The sequence below is a fragment of the Odontesthes bonariensis genome, chromosome 6 (genome assembly GCF_027942865.1).
Source record: "Odontesthes bonariensis isolate fOdoBon6 chromosome 6, fOdoBon6.hap1, whole genome shotgun sequence".
NCBI classification, from domain to species: domain Eukaryota; kingdom Metazoa; phylum Chordata; class Actinopteri; order Atheriniformes; family Atherinopsidae; genus Odontesthes; species Odontesthes bonariensis.
The window spans coordinates 33,892,647-33,912,937 of record NC_134511.1 but is presented as its reverse complement, the minus strand read 5'-3'; the positions used below and the strand labels follow the sequence as shown (position 1 = coordinate 33,912,937).

At 42.2% G+C, this 20,291-nt stretch overlaps 1 protein-coding gene across 5 annotated transcripts in view; it reads right to left on the bottom strand.

Moving 5' to 3' along the window:
• Positions 1-2,162: 2,162 nt before the first annotated feature.
• The window catches only part of cabin1 (calcineurin binding protein 1), a 40,969-nt gene continuing 22,840 nt past the window's right edge, over positions 2,163-20,291 (bottom strand). For 3 of the 5 annotated variants that reach the window (XM_075468434.1, XM_075468437.1, XM_075468439.1), the window contains 8 exons: positions 13,667-13,830; positions 13,485-13,581; positions 12,689-13,372; positions 10,853-10,927; positions 5,995-6,256; positions 4,274-4,432; positions 3,957-4,159; positions 2,163-3,843 (listed from right to left, as the gene is read on the bottom strand). In XM_075468434.1, coding sequence (XP_075324549.1) covers positions 3,700-3,843; positions 3,957-4,159; positions 4,274-4,432; positions 5,995-6,256; positions 10,853-10,927; positions 12,689-13,372; positions 13,485-13,581; positions 13,667-13,830 — 1,788 coding nt within the window. In that variant the 3' untranslated portion in view covers positions 2,163-3,699. Of the gene's footprint in view, positions 3,871-3,956; positions 4,160-4,273; positions 4,433-5,994; positions 6,257-10,852; positions 10,928-12,688; positions 13,373-13,484; positions 13,582-13,666; positions 13,831-20,291 lie in introns of all 5 variants that reach the window. The other 2 variants (XM_075468436.1, XM_075468438.1) reach the window with 2 other exon arrangements.

The following is a 20,291-nucleotide window of genomic DNA, read 5'->3' as shown; positions in this document are numbered from 1 at the left end:
TAAATGGTAGCGAATGTCTCCAAAATTCCGGTATACACCTCTACATCAGTTGTACCTTCACATAAATGGAAGTCACCCTACCGATGGACACTGGCGCACTGCCATACCATCAAAAGCGGTGACTTTTGCACTATTTGTTGGATGGAATTTTTCTCAGTGGTAGCACACAGTACCCAAAGCCTTCTTCTTCTTTCTTTTTTCCCCAAATGTATCTGAAACGTGGACTCATCTGACCACACCTGAGATGAGCTTGTGCCCATTAGAACTCAGCAGCAGAGTGGATCCATGGCTTCCTCCTTGTGAATTACAAAAACGTTGATACATATATTTTTTTTGGAACTTACTGATTATTCTCTGAAAGAGTTTGAGATGAAGTGACCATCCTTTCTTGGAATTAGACTCAGCCTTTAGTCGATGTTCCTTTTACACAAAATTCTGAAACTTCCACCTGATGACAATCAATCTCCTGTCTGTAAAATCTTCCAGAACATTTAAATTTGATCAAATCTTTTAAATACAACGAAGTTGGTTGGTGAGGTCACTGAATATTATTCAATATTCACTGAATAAATAAATCAATGCTTTATTTTGTAAAGCATTGATTTAATATGGATAATATGGAAGGAGAATAGCTTTATGCCAGAACAAGGAAGAAACCATTCAAAATAATTTCCTCTGTTCTTGTGCCAAGGTTCGAACGAGATCGAGAATGACAGATTTAAGTTTTTGTTTCATGTTGAAAAAACAAACTTTTCTGAAAATGGGGTTTGTAGAATTTTCAATTTTTGAGAAGAGACTTTTCAGGAAAATCTTCACAATCAACACTTGTACAATGTACTGTGGACAGAGTAAGGGCCCATGCACGGGAAGCTTTGACATATCTGACCCAAAAGAACTCAACTCAAATCAAATCAACTGGGAGCTTTGTGACACACAGTGTAAATGAACGTGTCACAGTCCCCCTGGGGGGTGTGGGTCTAACTGGAGTCACTTCCTGCTGAGTATTTTCTTTAAAAATTAATAAATGAACAAGTTGCTTCTTAACTTGAAACAGTTTTCCAAACAAAATATGAAAGATACAGCAAACCTTAAAGCAATGACACGAAGGGGAAATACACCTGTTCAATTACAAGAACAAATTACCATTGACTCCCCAAAATGGAATCAATATCAGCCCCTAATTTTAGCAATTACATTAACTTTATGAATAAATGCAAATGCACCATCCATTCATCCATATTCCATAACTGCTTAATCCGTGGCTCGGGTCACGGGGGGGCTGAAACCTATCCCAGCGGTCATTGGGCGAGAGGTGGGGTACACCCTGGACAGGCTGCCAGTCCATCACAGGGCCACACAGAGACAAACAACCACACACACGCTGCTAATGCACCAATTTTGTGAAATTAGCCTATTTTGCTAAAAATGTGAAATGATACTGGATACCATCAAAAACTGTTGTCATACTGAATAAGAAATAGAAACCTCAAAATGCAGATCTCACAAAATGGATTACAGCCACTCGAATGATTAAATGAGTTCCTGGAATAAAATGTAGAAAATAAAACAAGACTTCTGCAGTGGCGGTTTCAGCCGGCACCATCATAAAGGAATATCTGAGACAGAGAAGATGTACGGTCTGCAAAAATAAGTCCTGCATACCTGAACGAGTCAGAACCCCCCAGCAGATGTGTGCAGGACTCTTCATGATGACTACATTTAGCATTTAGAGGTCATCACTGACGCAAAAGGTTCTACAGGTACTAGTGAAGGCGGCTAATAACGGTTTCTATGGCCCATTTTACATATTAATAGTCTTTTATTTCACTGCATGAAAATCTCTTTTTGTTTAACAATCAAAAAAAATAATCAGATCATATTAATCTTGCTCATTTGCATTTTCCCCTGTATACATTCTAAATTGAATGCAGACTATTCAGAGAAACAAATCTGGCCAGAAATCGTTGATTAGTTGCGAATAATGCATCCTTGTGCCAAAAGTGACACATTCAGAGGCATTCGTGGAATATCACGGGTAAGATAAGTCACAGGTATGGCAGAGGCAGGTGGTCTTACCTTTTATGTTATTCTCAAGGTGTGGGAAGCCTGAGCTGAAGAAACCAAACAGCCACCTCATATGATGCAAAGACTCAAACAACAAATTTGTGTTTCTCAAATATATTTTTGGTTAAACATCTATAATGCATTCAATCCAGAGACAGAGAACATGTTCCACTCCAGGGGGGCTGGGCCAAGCTCATGCCCGGTCACCTCTTTAGCTGTGGTATAATCCCAGAAGCTCACCAGAACAATAGAAAAACACCCCCCGAAGAAAATAAGCAATATAATTAACTCAATTACAAAACAACCTCTTAAATCAAGGGTGAGAGTTTACAACTTTTTCCATTTGTGTTCTTTTTAAAAAGTCCTTTTAGACAGCTATCAAGAAACATAATCTTTCTTTTTTTTTTTTTTTAAATAGAAAACAATCTGTAAAAAAAACATTCTGTTGTCTTCCTCTGAGTTAAGCTAGAACTCTGACAAATTTACCCAAATGGTTTCAATGGAAAGGCATCAGTATTAGAAAGTCCTCCTCGTCATCATCATCATCATCATAATTTTCAATTCCTCTGAAATCAGGAAAGATCGTGTGAAGCGGCTGTTAGTGGCGAGTCGTTTCCTGAGCTGACTGGAACTGAAGTGACCCTAATCTTAATGTTTACACTCTCATGCATGCACACGTTTCTCCAGCTCATTACTCAACCCATTACAGCCAAACCTGTTGAAAAGATTCTTTTTGGATTTTCATATGTACAAAAGCTAATCTCTAATAAATGAAATCCCCTCTTCATTTAATTCAGATCAGTGCTGGTGACGGGACATCTTCCTGTTAAGAACTGCTCCTCTTAGCTACAGATGCACACTTAAGAAAATATACAGGACTACGAGAAATACAGTCAGTACAAAAATAGCACAAAGTTAAGTGCAAAAAGAAAAACATCCCTAATGTTAAGTGTAAACGTTTTCAATCTGCTACAGGTTATGAGGCTTGGTGGCTTGTTAGCGCCACAGACGAACCTCGAATGCCCTCGTTTCACCTTTCTTTTCAATGACATGTATCATGTACCGATGCAAGCGACTCAGAGAGGAAATCTCATGCCAGAGTAAACTATTAAAGTGGAGGACAGCGAGTGCATGCTGCTGAGCGTCAAGCCAGACTGAGGCACCACAGATCGGTGAGCTCTCGAGACGAGCGTTTAGCTGCAGCTCGGAGATACAGTTAGCACACAACATACAAAAGATGCATAAACATGGCGCTGGTAGGCTTTAAAGGCCGAGTCTTTGCTTCTTCTTCTTTTTTTTTTTTCTTTTTGGCAGATTCACTGTTCAGCAGGAGAGCTCGAGAAGCTGATGTGTGATATGCATAAATGGCATGCTGTGGGACTAAAACCACCTGAGACACACTGTCACCACTGCAGACAACCAGAGCAACACTGTGAGCGGACAGCTGATGAGAATGCTGCCTTCTGAGGGTGTTTTTGTTTTTTGTAATGCACGTGAGGAACAAAAGCATTAGCATGGACAGCTGCAGAGGTGTAAACCATTCCTCTTTTTTTTTTGTTGTTAAGACAGGCAGAGACGGGGTTTGGCAGTCAGGCCAGGATGGCACAAGAGTTCAGTTTCAGGCCTTGGGGCGACTCAGATGTCCATGTAATCGTCCTCCTCGTCCGACTCGCTCTCCAGAGACGACTCCTGGCTGGATGTCTCTTGCACCTCCAGCGCCGGCTGGCTCAGAGTGTCCTTTTTGACTGTGGCGGCAGACTGGGATGACAAGATAACGTTCTGTACGGGAGCAGACAGCAGAGGTCACTGCTGAGTGTTAGATTGGACAAGCTGCTGCTGCAGAGAGCATTATGGATGGGCATGGTGCTCACATTCAGAAACAGAGAGCATACCTTAAGTCTTTGTTTGGTTTCCTCTGAGATGCTGCCTTTTGGGGAGAGAAGCGTGGGTGTCGGAGGCGTTACTGTGATTTCTGGTGGGAACTTGGTTACGGTGGAAGGGATGAAAAGCTTTGGCATACTGGTGGGGACTCTGGAGCGGATTCTGCTGGGGTCTGGAAGCTTTGACTGCTCATTGCTGGCGTACTGCTGCTGGTCTGAGAGAGAGAGAGAAATTAACAGGGTATTACTTGATATCCCAACATTTCGAAACTGTAAAGAGAGTTTGTTTGGATGCACTTTAAAGCAAACTCTCATCCTGTTGTTCTGACCTGGGCAAGGCTGTGTCGTGCTACATGTTGCAGTTTCCTCCTGGAACCAGCCAGCTGCTGGTTCCTGCACCTGCGATACAGTGGCGAGTTTCATCTGCTGGCAAAGGTGCGACTCCTGCTGACGGTACAAGAGTCCCTCTGAGGGCTCCTCCCGCTCCTCTGTCAGATGAAATAACATATGATAGTCCTCAATTCTGAAACATTTGCCAACTTCAAAATACCTTTGGTGCAATTCTTCACAAATAACTGAACTAGTTTCAATTTCAAAAGGACAGTTGCTCATCAAAGACAATCAGAAAAAAAACGGACTTCACCTGATGAATGACTTTGCCATTTGACGACTAAAATGATAAACTATGTGTGAGAACTGGAGGCATGATCTGCAGAATTGTTGCTGGCACCATTTACACAACATCACATCTAAATGTAATGTTTATTTAACATTATCAAGACTACCAACTTGCGATTCCGGCTGTCACATATGCCGACTGGAGATATAAAACAGAACTCAATAGAAGGTTTTTTTTTGTCATTTCATTGGGAGACAATAACTGCCAGGTTTACTAACAATTTTACCGCTCACTTGACGGTGACTTTGAAGCAAAGTTTCTTTGACAAGTATTTGTAGAAGTGGGAATAGTCAGGGGAAATAACTTTCCTACGCAGCCCTGGCAGACAAATATGAAAACAATTGATGTACTATTCTTTCAGGTTGATCCTGGAATGTTGCCTTGGAAACAACTGTGAGGTGTTGCTTGACGCAAACCTGTGACTGACTGCATGTAAATGCGTGTTTATACAAACACGTTTTTGCATGCATCTACACAGACATCAAAGATCACCCAATTTTAGGAAACTGATAGTAAGAAAGTAAACAAACTGGATTCACTGCCAGTACAAAGTAGTAGCAGTTTTAGTAAAATGTAACTTTTCGCTTGTGTTTGTGAGAGCCGGAAGCTTTTGGCTCAAGCTGAGCCCCTGCGTCGATGTAACAGATGATTGAAGGCACTTTAAAATTAAAAGGAAGCTCTGTTTCCTGTAATTTCAAACTAAACAAATTATCACTGGGCTTGTGTGTGTCAGCGCTCCAGAGACTGATCTGCTATCACTGGCTTGAAATGAGAAAAAATAAAAAAAATAAATAACCTGGATAGATGAGTTCTACTCAAAGAGACAGACAATAACTAACATATCCAGTAACAAAATAAAAGCTTAGACTACTGAGAAGAAAAGGGAACTAAAAATGTGAATAATAGAGACTCAAGCTCACAGTTTCATTTTGAATATCAGGGGAATTCATGCTGAAAACACAGAGTGAGGGATCTACATTCTCAGATATTAAGTATGACACAAATTGAATATTTACAATGAGATCAACAATGATTATTCCTCCAAATCCCTTTAGAAGCTCATTTAAGTAGAAAAGAGTCCCAATCTGGAGGACAGACTAAGCCCAGGAGGGAAAATATAACCAGGGCAAAGACTGCTGTTATGTAACTTATCTGTGGAAGACCACAGGCGCCCTCTGCTGGTCACCTGGACTGAAGCATATTATTTTTGAAAACTCAACTGACCCTCAGCAACAATGGTAAACATTTTAACAATAAAAGTGTTTCATTTAAAAAAATGACGTTATAAACAGATGCTTTTGTGTATTTCATTATGACTTCTATAATTAACCCTTCAGTGGTGAGATGCAGCTTGAGAAGAGGTCATCATACCTGTGTGTGGGGGGAAGGTCATGGCCGCAGCAGACTGGCCGCCTGCTCTCCTGTGCTGCAGCTGATCGTGGAAGCCTGACGTCGGGGGTCTGGACAGCTTACTCAGGGGCTCGTACACCAGTTTGGCTTGGTTGTCCTGAGCGGACAACGGGTGGCAGGTGGAGTGGCTGAGCAGGACGGGCGTCGGGAGAGAGGCGGGGAAGAAGATGTCTCGAAGCTCCTTGGTGTACTTGGGCGTGGTCGGGGCATCGCCTGCAGACTGCTGGAGACAGAAGAAGGTGCAGCTTTTATAGCAGTTTGCCAAGAGGAGATGAAAGTGACAGCAGGGGACCCTCTGAAACGCTAACCACCCCCTGCTCCGGCAGATTTCTGAGAACAGTACATCTCCTACCCTTGAGACCCAGTGTTGACCCACACCCAGTACCACTGCACTTTTCAAACAATATACATCAGCAAAGTTAGTCCAGACTCTTTCACATAAAAGGTAATAATATCCTGTAGAGAGCTGCAGTGTTGTCCCGCTTACAGTACCTGCATGCTGGACAGAGTGTTGGGTGCTGGTGAGGAGCTCAGCTCTACACTAATATCCCTCTGAGCCACTTTCCTGGGTGTCCTTTGGAGGACCACTTACAAACACAAGAGCTGCACAAACAACCTGCGACAGCCGCCCTGCTTCAACAGCTGCTGTCATGGTAACACAGGAGCACAGTAAAAAGAAATGAATCAGCCCTCTCTAGTTTTCGATTCAAAATGGATGAAAAGTTGGATGAAAACTAACCTTTCTGAGAATCTAAATCCAGAAATGAGGAGACTATCAGCCTGGTGTACTACATGAAGCTAAATTTAACAAGCTGAAAAAACAAAGACTTTTATATTTACTGGAAGGCTGCACAGAACCACACAGCATCAATTATGCAGGCTTTTTATAAAGTAAATAAGACTGCAGATTTGTCATGGCAGAGGTTAATTAGATGATTAAATGTCAAACAGCTTTGTCAAGATTTCACAAAAATCTAGAGCCGATGCTCGCGGTCACATTACATACTGTCGTGACGAACAAGCTCTGACAGATGCAGTATGCACGAGATCATTTGGCAATAACCGAGCTCTTATGCCATTCATCTCAGGCGATCTGCTGGGAGTTAGAGTCAAATTGAGCTCCGAATCCCAGCTGTGTGTGACCAAGTTCCCCAGAGGTATCACACAGAGCACAGGCAAATTAAACAAACAGAGTAGCTTTAGTCAGGAGCAGATCCTTCAAGCCAGCACAGAGCAGCACAGCAGCTTCAAGAGCTCCAGAGTCAGCTCTGATGATTCATGGTTCATGAATTAAACATCACCCACTAAGAAACCAGCAAGTCAGCTGGACTGTACACATCAGAGAAGCACTGTACCTGGGAAAGTTAAAGCACAAATCATGCATGCAGAATGCAGGCTCCACGAGTGCCGCTGCGGTCAGAGTGTCAGCCAAACACAGCTCCAACAATCTGAGTGTTTCCACCAAACTTCTTCCAGTGATGGTTCAGAGCCAGAGCCCAAATAAGAATCAGTTCCTTCTGTTTGGACCGCTACAGTGCCGGCTCCAGCCCCAAACCAAAACTGGAGCCGCTTTGGTTCAAAAAGGGGTACAGCAGGTATGCACCTCCATCCCCGTTCTTTTTAGACACGCAGAACGCTAAACTGAAAACATTCAACGAGCTGCCGCAGCTACTTGGAAGTATTACAAATGCAGCATCTTAAATCAAAGGCTGTTTTAGTCTCCATCAGGATCTTTGTGTCCTTCCAGAGAATTAATGCACATACATTAACGTCTGGCCTGAAATGGACATAGTTTATTTGCCAGCAAAGTAAAGCCTGAGAGCACATAAAAGTCTTGATGTCTGGTCGTACTTTAGAATCTGCCTCCTGATATAAAGCAGGTGAGACTGAGGTGTGTTAATGAAGTGCCTCCATTCAGAAAGCTAAACTATCTATCACCTGCAGGAAGAGCAAAACCCCAACAATGAAGAAATGATCAATCAGTGAAAGAAGGCCAGTGCTTTCCTGCTGATGTCGCATCAAACAAAGGGCAAACACGCACACATCATTATAGCTGAGGGGAGATCTCTTTCTGCACTTGTGGTAGCTTAGAAAAAAATTGTGTGAATCTGTAGGAAGCAGGAAATAATTTCCCCTCGCCTTCAAGCTGATTTACCCACTCGACAGAAGTGAAACTAAATACAAACCACAACGTGAGCTAGTGGCACAATAATAACACATTAACAGCAGTTGGATAATACTACAGGATGAGCATTTCTATAAAAGCACCCCTCTTTATTCACATCTTGGGCAGAGACGGACATTAACTGCAGCGTCACACAGGCCAATTATCCTGAAACACTAAAATGAACGCAGTCGGCAACTAAAAGAACTATTTAGAAAATGAGACTATCTAATCGCTGAACTAGGAACACAGGCTCGTGAGAAGTGGATGTGGGCAAAATAAATCTGAGGTTCAGGGAAACATCACCGTGACAACAGGATGTGGGCAGAGAGATCCTTGATGACTGTGTGGGCAGGAGGAGGGATGAGAGGAAGGGGGAGACACCGACACAGAAGGCAGAGCAGCTAATGAATGGATAGGGAACATGAATCCTGAAGGAAAAAAACTGAGATAACTATTACTGTAGCTCAAGAATAACCCAGTCCATTCACTAGAATTAGACACTCTTAATGATTGCATTAGGCGCATTCGCACTGTAGGACCCTTTTGCATTTCCTATAACCTTTTCAGGTTACAGGGGACGTTTTTTCCCCGCATTTGGACAAACAGGAACTAGGGACCACGGCCCTCAGTTCCTATAACCATTTTAGCTCCTTCTCCTCAGCTGGGTCTTTTCTGGGTTCTATGCGTCGCATCAGTCCCTATCAAGGTCCTGACTCATGTGCGAATGCAAAATGAAACAGTTCCTCTGGGGAAGGGCAGTTATTAGAACGAAATTTGAAGTGGACCGTTCTCATAATGGCGTTCTTAGAACTGCTCTGTCCGAATGCGGCTAATGACAAGTTTGACTAAATGAGTGAAGCGGAAGGACTGACTTCTAACTAAGTTAGATGTAAGTTTTAGCAAATTCTACAAAAAAAAACAAAACAAAAAAAAAAAAAAACAGCTATTGCATCTTTAAACTTTGGGAACATAGATGTGTAATGCTGACGGAAAGTATATCTGTTAAGCGTCAAGTTGGTCACAGTTCATCAAACCTTTGTAAGCTAGACTACAAGACAGCCATATCTTCATAGCTTCTATTTGTGTCATTAAAGCTGCTCTTTGTAGAAAAAATGTTTAAAACATCAAAAATTCAATTACAGAAAGAACAGAACTAGAGAAAAAAAAATATCTATGATGTTATATAAATAACACCCATGTAATGCAGTGTAGCTATACAGCTGAGATCCTTTGGGGACAGACCACATTTTACTTTGCATCTCTAGATGGGATGTGAATCCCCGTAGCATCTAATCTGCCCTTGAGCCACCAGGAGAAGATGAGGCTGTAGAGACGGATATACAACAGAGCACAGAGGCAAACGAACTGTGCACAGAGCCGTCTGCAGAGTAGAAGTTCACCACCACCTCCTCCCAAGACGAAACCACATTCAGCAGCATTGAGACAAAACGACAAAAATAGAACTAAAACCAGAGTAAATATTGGTGTTACTTTTTTTTTTTGCTGGAGACAGCTTTTGGGCTCTAAAGGACTGAAATCTGAAAACTTTTCTGATGGCGTTAATATGTTTGCTACCATGCTTTGGCTAAAAACTAAGCTAACTGTGTAATATAACCCGAACAAATGTATGTGTTATAGTTTTTTTAATATATGGAAATACATAAAGAAATGCCACATAAATTAATCTTAAATCTTGAACAGGAATGCAAAAATAGGCCTTGTAAAATTCTGGAACTTGTGGTTATATTTTTTTAAAGACCGAAGCTACAAAACTTACCTTTAAATCACTAAAATCCTGAAATAAACAGTTGCTACAGAACCTTAAAACATCCAGATTTAAAGCTGCAGTCTGCAACTCTTTTTCAAGCATAATGCCTGAACTGTCCGGGGATTCTGAAAGTAGTACATTAAATACCCCAATACAAAAAAAAAAAAAAGAGTTCTCTAGGTCCCCTATATGTCCCGCTAGGTCCCTCCAAAGCCAGCAGGTTTGTTTACAAAATTGCAGACCGGACCGGTAAAAGGTAACCAATCAGGTTTATGAGCTGGGCTCTGCTGCCTGTCAATCACCGATTGTGCACGCGCGATACAAGGTAGGCTCGTCCCAACGCTTATTTATCTAGACTATTGAACTTCATTACGGGCTAGTCTACTTACTGTGTCTTCCATGATCGCAAATGACAGGTGAGTTGATGAATGAGGAGTCGTGTACGCGCATCTGGCGTGCATGTAGACGTGCACGTAGACGTGCACGAGTTCTCATGTGTTTTGATGGGGTGGGACAGGAAGTTGAATAACTTTTTATTTTTCGGTTAAAAAAATAAGCATTTCTTGCATTTTGCGACTACGGAGGTCACCGTTTTCAACTTCAAGCGTTATGATAGATTATGTAAACTCTTAAAATGCCAAAAATTAGGACTTTACGTATGACAACAACAAATCCTGCAGACTGCAGCTTTAACTATTTTTGATCAATACCAATACCACACTTAGAAAAAGACGGGAAGAGAATTGAGGAGAGTGTTGTAGATGAATTTGTAGTGTAGATAAACAGACTCTAAACTGTGAGCTAAAGTCACAATGGAAAGAAACAAAGGGCATGAAAAAAGGTGGTGGAAAAAGGACAGACCCTGCTGAGTAATACAGCTTTACCTGTCTTTGTGCAGAAGCTGCCAATTGTATCTGGCAGAACTTCACAGCTTGGTCCAGAGCTACATCTTCATCAACCTGAAACAAGAAAACAGGCAAAACATGGACATTAGAGCAGAACATGCCTCTGTGTCAAATCGGTGTCATTTCCTGGGAAGTAACAATCTCACAATGAAGCACATAAGAAGTTATAATTCTTATGACCTGTCCTGCGAGCACTGCTTGGAAGGTACTCACTTTACACCAATGCCAAACCAACAAGTTAATCTGTTTCTGTAACACGACTAGCAGGATTTCTTCTGAATCTCTGCTTCTGATGAATAGCACGGGTCAAGAAAGGTTCATGTTAAGGCCCACTTCAGCTGGTGGTTGTGTGGGAGTTGGCAAACTTAGCCACCGCGCAACACAGCAGAACTAGCAGCTGTGTGAGCATGACGGCTGCCATGTTCCCCTCAGCAGCAGTTTGAGCAAGTTCAGGACCCCCACCACCCCCCCAAAGGGATACATTTTACAGAATCAATTTGACTTTTTGAATTTTTCCAATTATTAAACTACCCGAGTCGAGCTGCCCCGCACCAAAGCTTTGCATTTTCAAGTTGACATTTCTGCAAGCCTCGCTTGTCAAACCACATGTACACCTCTCCTCCCAGCCAGAGAAGTCATTCTCTAAATAATAATAAAAAAAAGAACATGCAAGCAAACCTGCTCTTTTACACAATCCAAATCTTCATCAAAACTTTGAAAAGCCATTTTCATATTGTAGGTTGCCTGCTCGCAGTGAAAGGGATGCTGGACATATGTAATATGTAAATGGGGTGAGAGGAAGGGAATGCAGTCTGACACATCCAGTCAATGGAGGGCTTATGAAACAGTCGTCATCTGGTGAATCTAACTATCGCGGTTCAACATGTTTCTGAAGCAATGATTTGAGTTGAAAAGTTGACGAGCCTCTTGCATGATGACGTGAGGCCTCTTTATGCGCAAAGCTGAGCTGCCTTCATTCTTAACTTGACGAGATGGAATACTTTGATGGCAGGAAATGCTCCGTGCAGCAGTGCACAGCAATAGACCGTAAAACCACAAAGCACCTGCAGTTTCTGCATGTAGATTCACAATCAGCAGATGATTTTTAAAAATATCAAAACATTTGTTTGTAAGAATCGTGTTACAGCTGTTTTCGGATTTCTCTTGTGTGTTTTGATTTTACTGCGTTCTCTTTTATGTCTTGTACAGAAAAAAATAGAATCTGCAACACGTTCATAAAGCAACACGGACAATTAAAATGTGCAATCAACACACTGTGCATTCTAAACATGAATCCAAGATATTCTAATTAGAGCATAAGAACTGACTAGTTTGTAAGGACAGTGTTTTATTTGGAAGTAAGAACTTTCCAACTTTAATCCTGTAAATAAAAAAAGATCCAGGGTGCCTGCAGTTTGTAATTCATATAAATAATTAAGCAATTACTGATCCTAAACTGTTTAGGAAGCGATAGAAAAAAAAACAAAAAAAACCAAAGCCCAATTCATCTTAAAATACCCAGCAGGGTTACACCTACAGCAACCAAAGACGCAACCAAATTTGGGTTATTGAGAGTAAAAACACAACTCAACAGAGATTTGTGTCTGAAAACTGAAAGAGGGAAAGTCCCTACTCTTCAGTTACTAATTCTGTTAACAGAGGGGTTTCCCAAGTTAAAATTAAGGACTGATTTCATGAATGCATGACTTAGCAGATAAGTAATAAAGAATAAAAACATGTCTACACACACACACACACACACACACAATAATGTCATCTACGGGCTATCTGCATGGCGCACCCTATGACGTTTACCTGTTTTATGAGCATGTATGTCTCTGACATGATCTTCTCAATGCGGCCCAGGTCGTAGGTCATGATTTTCTGGCCTTGCTGCCACACTCTGTAAGCATCAAGCAGTAGGGTTTTTCCGGACTCCACGTCCTCTAGAAGTTTCCTTTTTCTGTTTGGCTTTCGTGGTAACCCCTGATCAGCCCCACCGGCTGCCATGGTAACCTTTGGTGCTGAGGCTTGAAGCTGCTGCTGCCTTGAACTGATACTCAGCTCTTCTAGAGACAGTTCTGGTGTCCGACCAATTTCAGTCACTTTCTGCGGGGGTTCCATGATGCTCAGGGAGGTCTCAGCCTCCGTTTGGTTACCCTGAGAATCTGTGGCAGTAGAGGGCTTTTTCCAGAGGCCAATGTCCAGCTCCATAGGTTCCTCTGGCCCTGCTTTGTGCCCCTCATTCCCAGCACTTTCCACCTTCCCAGGGAGGCCCTCTTGAGTCTTACTCCCTTTATCTGCAGACAGCTGTGGAGGGGCGAGCTGTGCCTGGGAGGATTCCCTGGGCCCACTCTGAGCAACACAGACTCCCTCTGTGAGCGCAGGCTTTTTAGGCACTGCATGTTTGCCGTCCTCTGAACTGGGCCTGTTGGATATGTCCGTCGTGGTCATCTCCCCCATGGAGGGGGCAGGCGCTTTTGGAAGCTGCTCAGACACCTGAGAGAGAACAGAACCTGTCAAAACATGAAGAGTGTGCATGCCAGACGTCCACAACACAGAACGGCTTTCGTCTGTTAGTCTATGTATACAGTGGGTTGTGCCTCCTTACCCCTGTGAGACTGTTCAGATTGTCCTCCAGGACTTTTACAGTTAGGAAAAATGCTCTCTTGGCCAAAAGCTGGCGATCAACATCCCGTAAATACTTCCTACATGGAAGAGGAGGAAAGATGTCATGAAACAAATACATAAGACATAACAGAAATAAGAGATTCATATCAAGTCAACCCTTACTTTCCCTGGTCAGGGGTGCGGTGCAGCATGAAAGAGACTTTCAGCAGAGTATCGTGATCCTTAAGCTGAGACAGCACCTCCAGCAAGAGAACAATAGATCGGTTCATATGAGATGCAAAACTTCCTGGGCGATCAATCTCATCTACTGGAATACGCCAAATGCCCTGGAGAGAACAAGGAGGACAATTAATCATGAGTTAACTTTTACTGTGCCAGAAAGACCATTATTCTGACTGATTAGCATATTGTTAATGTTCACCTTTGTAAATGGAAGTAGTAAGAATAATTCTAAAACACCACTGCTAATTACAAAAGATAGTGTGCAGATACACATCATTATTAAAAAATGAATGAAAGAGGTCAAATAGTGCAGAGGAGAAGATGTCACATGACAAGATGACACGACTGGTCAAAACCCCATCGGGCTACTTTATGAAACTCTAACTTTGTCTTTTAATCATGGTTCTATGCTGCAAAGGCCTGCAGAGTGTATGACACATGGAAAGAATTAATAGTGAGATATGGAAAAACCGAAAGGAGAGAGGAATTAATGCGAGTGAAACACATGGCATTCAAAGAAAGCCCTAATGAGGGGATGGACAGGCTGCAGGAGAGATCTGTGGACTAGCTGGCCTTGTAGCAGGTGTAGAGGAGAAATTGGAGGGGGCTCCATCTATGGGTACACATGATAGGCAGCCTCATTAGTGTTAAATTCTGTCCAAGCCATGTAACAGACCAGCAGACTGGCTGCCAAAAAACACTGTCATGCTTTGCAGAAGGCCTGAGGAGGGTTTTGTTTGATGGAAGAGTCCACCTTTTCAGCGAGCACATGTCCTCTCAGCAGGTGAACCGAGCCGAGGGTCGTCACTCTGAAGTTGCTGATGTGAGTGCAGATGGTGGCTCAGGCAGCATACAGGCTACAGTCAGAAAGCACATGGCACAGAGCATGGCCGCAGACTCAAAATGTGTGTGAGACAAAACAAAGATGACCACATCAGAATGGAACAAAACAAAATGCGATGGCTCTATCCACTGCTGGAGGCAAAGGGAGCTGGGTGCTCCAAACACATGGCTCCAGATTGTCAGATGACATTTTCAAAGCCAGTGGAGGGGAACACAACAAAGCACATTCCTGAGGATGAGCTAGCAGCCTTCTCACTGAGAAGGTGTCAGATCAGGTCACCTCAAATAAAACACAGAAAACCAACTCATTTCATTCTTACGTTTTCCTTAAATTTTCCTTAATCCCATCAGAATTCTCAGTTCATGTGGGTTGCAAAATGTGTTTTGGAATGTTCTTTACAGCGAGGATTAAATTCAAGCTGATGTTCTCAACGCTTCTTAGAACCAGATGTCACCAGAAAACCACAAAAACAACCAGAAAGAGGAATATGGCACAAATGCCTGAATTAAAATATGATTCAGAATTGTTATATGATGGAATCAATCAGTTCTCCAGAAGGTTTTAACTTTCAATGCACAGATTACAGAAAGCCTTCAAAATGAGAGGGACAAGTATGATGGGGGGGTGGGTTGTGCTCACTCAGAAAGACATCTATAATGCAGGAAAGTTGTTCTTCATCAGAGGACATTCCGATGACAGCAAATCTCTTTAAGGGAAAGCAGAGCCATGGCTTTACACAGATTATGGAGAGGCACAACAGCTAAAGCAGATTTGTAAGACTTTAAATGCAGTAATTTTAAGCATCTTTTTTTCTTTTTTTTTTTTCTATTTCAGTGACAGAAAACATGACCACTGCTTGATATCTGGACTGGCAGCTTTGGCACAGACGTGACCAGTAAATTACGCAAGCATCTGACTAAGATCAAGATGCAAGGCAATCAAGGGAAAGTACAGCAAGAACATTCTCCTCCAAAAAGGAATGCAACCTTCCTAAAACTACATTCAGATTTAGAAAAGAAGATAAACAAAATGCTAGAAGACAAAAGTTGGACAGCAGACGTGCTGCATCACAAAAAGCACAAGGGAATGTTTCTGTTAAAGAGGAACAAAATGTACTCTGCTGGGTGAAAGCCAACACAAAATGCTGGATTACACACTCCCTGAAAAACATCAGCCGAACCCTGACCTTTATTTCTTATCTACTCATATATTAACATGCCACTGGTGAAAAAAAACAGAAAGTAAGTTGCACAACCTTTTGTGAAGTTGTCTTGTAGCAACTTGCAGTTAACTGAAGCAGCCTACTTATCACAACAATTAAAACAAAATTTAGAAAAAGTAAATCAAATAAAATGGAAGATTGGCAGGTGGTTGGTTCTCACATTCTTCTCGTGAGTTTTCCCAGACACGCAAAAATCATAGAAAAAGTCGAATAAAAACTCTCCACACACACACAGAAAAGCTATTTCTTGGCAGTTCTGTATTCTTCTACTGGAGTACTACTCATTAAACAGACTAGACTCTAAAATACAGTGCCTACAATCATGAATCTGATTCTGTAAAAGCCAGGAGAAAAAAAAAAAAAGAAAAAAAAGAGAAAGCAACTCACCATCACCAAAGAAAGCTACTCCACAGCGCCTGTGCTAGTATTCTTTTGGACAGTTTCCTGCTGGTCGGTAGCAGAACCAGCAGCTCTGGCGGCGCCTCCACCCCGAACGAGGCTCACGCACTGAGAGAAAGTGACGGGCTGCATTCGGGTGCGAGGGCTGCGAGAACTGCTGGAGAGGAAAAGAGGGAAGCACCGCTGCACATGGCAGAACAGGAATAAAAAAAGAGACTGGCAGCTGCCTTGGCAAGACGAGAAACAGCGCTGGAGTCAGGGCCTATGAGCTCAGTATGCCACTGACAGGCGAGCTGACTCGTTCCTCTCCTGATTTCAAACCCTGCCATCTCAAAACAAAAACACCCACGCACTTTAGCTCAGCTCTCCCCTGACCCCAGCTTGCTGGAGTTCTCTCCCACTACATACAGCACACAGCCAATCACGGTGGGCCATTGCCAGCCAATCGCAGGCTTTTGGAGAAAATCCCGCCCATTAGTGTACACCCACATAATATACACACAAACAGGGGAGTGACAGAGAGAGTAATGAGGAAAAAGAACGAGTGCAACACAGAGAGGAGATGAGTAAAGCAAAAAAAGCCAGGGGGAGGGGCAGAGTGTGATCACCCTGAAGACTGAGCAACAGGAAAAGAACTAGAGAACATAAACAGGATGAAAAATTAATTCAGTGCTACCCCATCAGAGTGGATAGAGCCTTCCAGAGGACGACAGACCCATAATGAGCAAGAACCTTAAGGGAAAAGGCTAAATGTTTGCATAAATAAAGCCCACATTAGCCACTGACAGAGTGAGGAACAGTGCTGCCTGAACAGGTTGTTCAGCGAGCACACATTTCCTCAGTCAGTCTGCAGCGTAATGACAGCAACCCTCACCGTCTTTCAACTGTTGTCGTGCATCTCCAGCTGGCCACCAAACCCATACAAAGCAAACACACCTCATTTTTCCTACTTCCCGTTTAGTGAGCAAGGTAAAAAAAAAAAATCAAGCTCGTCCAGTTACAAGCCAAAAGAATTCATCTAAAAAAAACCTCCAACATATAAACTTTCACAAAGTGTATTCACTGGACGTGTACTTCTTCTGTAAGGAAAAAATATATATATTGAAAAACCAAAACATGAGGTCCTCCTGAGCGAGGCTCCACCTACAGCACATTACACAGCTGAACACAAATGTTTGAGTCACAAACCGAACCGAGTTGAGTAATGCCAGTCTAACTGTATAACCCATAAGACTGAGCTCACCTAATGGAACAACACACTGCGGACTACCTATTCACAGCCCAATCGGTTAAGAATTCAGATGCTCTCTGAGAAAAAAAACTCCAAATAAAATAAAAAATAAAAACTGAGAAAAATAAAAACTGATTCGATCTACATTTGTCGGAAAATATTTTAGTAAGGACATCCATTTTCTCTGGAGCTTCGAGAGTGCACTGAGTGGGAGGAAGAATATGTAAGCAAGATGTAAGTATGTGTGTGGGGTGTGCTGCACAGGGCGGAGGCAGCAGGAGGTAACAGTGTGCCTGAGTGAATGCACAGGCACTACTCACGACTATTCAACAGCAATCCTGGACAGCCAGAGGGGCTGCTATTACAGCAGCATTAGACCCAATAGTGCTACAGTCAACCTTTATGTTCAATTGCTATGGCTGGGAATAACTGTATTCCAATAGTTTAATGTCATTTCATGACATTATTTTTTGTTATTTTTGATTGTTAACATTAATCCTAATGTTTCCATGGTCTATATTACGTAACACCATGTGCAATCATTTCTGAGGATGAAACTGTATACCTGAAATAAAGCAATTCTTCAAAAACAAATACATGCTAGATTAAAAAAACTAAACATTTTCAAAGGCAGCTGAAAAGGCCTGACCCTTCTAAACTAGATATGAATATGCATGTCGCTGTCAAGAGTTAAGACGACTGAGGTAGGAAACGCGTGCACAACAGTATCCCAAACAGTATCACAACACACTTCTGTGTATTATAATGTAGTCTTGCCTGTATCTCAACATGATTTAATATAATTTTTTAATCGATTAACATGCACGGTCTAAGTCCTCGACATTTCCTTTTAGTGACAACTACATTACTAATAATAGTTTATTACTTGTGTAAAAGTGAGCTGGTCCTAGAAATCAATCATGTTGACAACCACACAGATAAATTATGCAACACTACCTCGTCTGGATCATTTCTTTGCAGCTGCATGTAGGTTACTTTACGCAGGCCCCAGCTAATGCAACCCAGCCAAAGCAAGAAGGAAAAGTAGGCCATCATGACCTACATCAGGAAACTTGGTATCAAAGTTCTAGTGTGTAACATTTCAGGCCATCCATCAGCAGAAATGCATGCCTATATTTTCACCGGTGTTGAATTGTGTGGAAAAAAAAACAAAGTAGAGTTACTTTAGACTGAGTATTGTACAGCCAAAAAGGTCTCTGGTTGCCCCTCCAAATTCCTCTACCGTGTTTATATGGCAGACGAAAAAGGACAAGCCAAATGCATGTTTACATTACATAAGAAAAAAAATAATGATTAGTCTGAGCAAAAAATGGATTTACATGTGAATCTGACTCCACTGAGCATCTCAAAACCAGACTGACAAACCCTGATAATGTGGTTGGGGATCAGATCATGTCTGCGGATACATGCTTCGCAAAACTTAAATTGACCAAGGTGCTTCAAAGTGTCATGTTTTTTAAATCTTTTTGTAAAAACAGTAAAGTGGAAGTGTATATTAATTAGTGGTGGGCCGTTATCGGCGTTAACGTGCTGCGATAATTTGAGAGTCTTATCGGGCGATATAAAAAATATCGCTGTTAATCTATTCTCAAAGTTGGGTTGGGAACTGGGTCAAAATAGGTAAGCAAACTGTGATGAGTTTTACCAAACTTTATATCACTTTATATCAAACACAGTCCGGCCAACGCAGACGAGCTGAAAGTCCAGCAAACCTTCCTTGGGCAAGTTCAGGAGCCGCTCGTGCAAGATGTTCCAACACGGTGGAATTCCACCCTCGAGATGATCATGCGCGTGTGGCGCAACAGAGACGCACTGCACACAACGCAACAGCAGCACCACCTGGCCCTCCCAACAAGTGCTGAATATGAGAAGTTGGCGAAGCTAGAGAAACTGCTGGAGCCATGCATGTGAATAAGCTGGTCTGCCTGCTGCGTGTACACCAAGAGCGACCTCGCTGGAGAAGCTTCGCTTGAGAATTTGCTTTGGTAGCTCGTGACGTCACATTTACAATGTTAACTTCTTAAAGGCCCCGCGGCTGTGCAGCACCCCCGCGAGAAAAAAACATGAGGAAAGAGAGGGCAGGGACACGAATAAACGTGTTGTTATTTACAATTTGTTATTCAAGATATACATCACGTTACAAATGATGTAAAACTACATTAGGTACACCTGGGAAGAGCAGGAATAGCAGAGGCAGCTGTGAAAAAGAAACTAAATTCGAAATAAAATCCGAAATAAATCCGAAATAAAACTTAATTGCAGTGAGAAAGGTATGCGTGGGGTTACTACACTATTGTATTGAAGCACTCGACACGGCAATTGCAACAGTCTCAGGATTAAACGACTATTGTTTGGATAGGAACTAAAGTTTACACGTCTGTTTCCGCGAACCCCGCGGATTGCCGGACCCCTGAATGAGCCATTTTAATCTAGATTAATTTCAAGATTTCAGTGAGATTAATCTAGATTAAAAAAATTAATCTATGCCCACCACTAATATTAATACACAGACCTTTTTGGTTTCTTATGTCGGCCAGCTAAACGGCTCAGATATTGTGGCTGAATACTTTTAATGTTTTCTCTCATCATCTACAGCGCCGGACATATTTCTGTTAATAACTTGATGTCTCTCACGTGCATGTACACTGAGACGAGAATAATAGTCCAATGAATAGCTAAGTTGATCTGGAACTGTAGCTCACCTGCGCATTTTAACATACAGAGGGGCTAAAGAGGGGGTCCTATGCGTTTTCTGCTGCCACAGGAGTTTAGGGGTACGTGAAGGGGTTTTGGTTGGTTTCATGTTGTGCCACTAGATGTCACAACATCTTACACATTGAACTTTTAA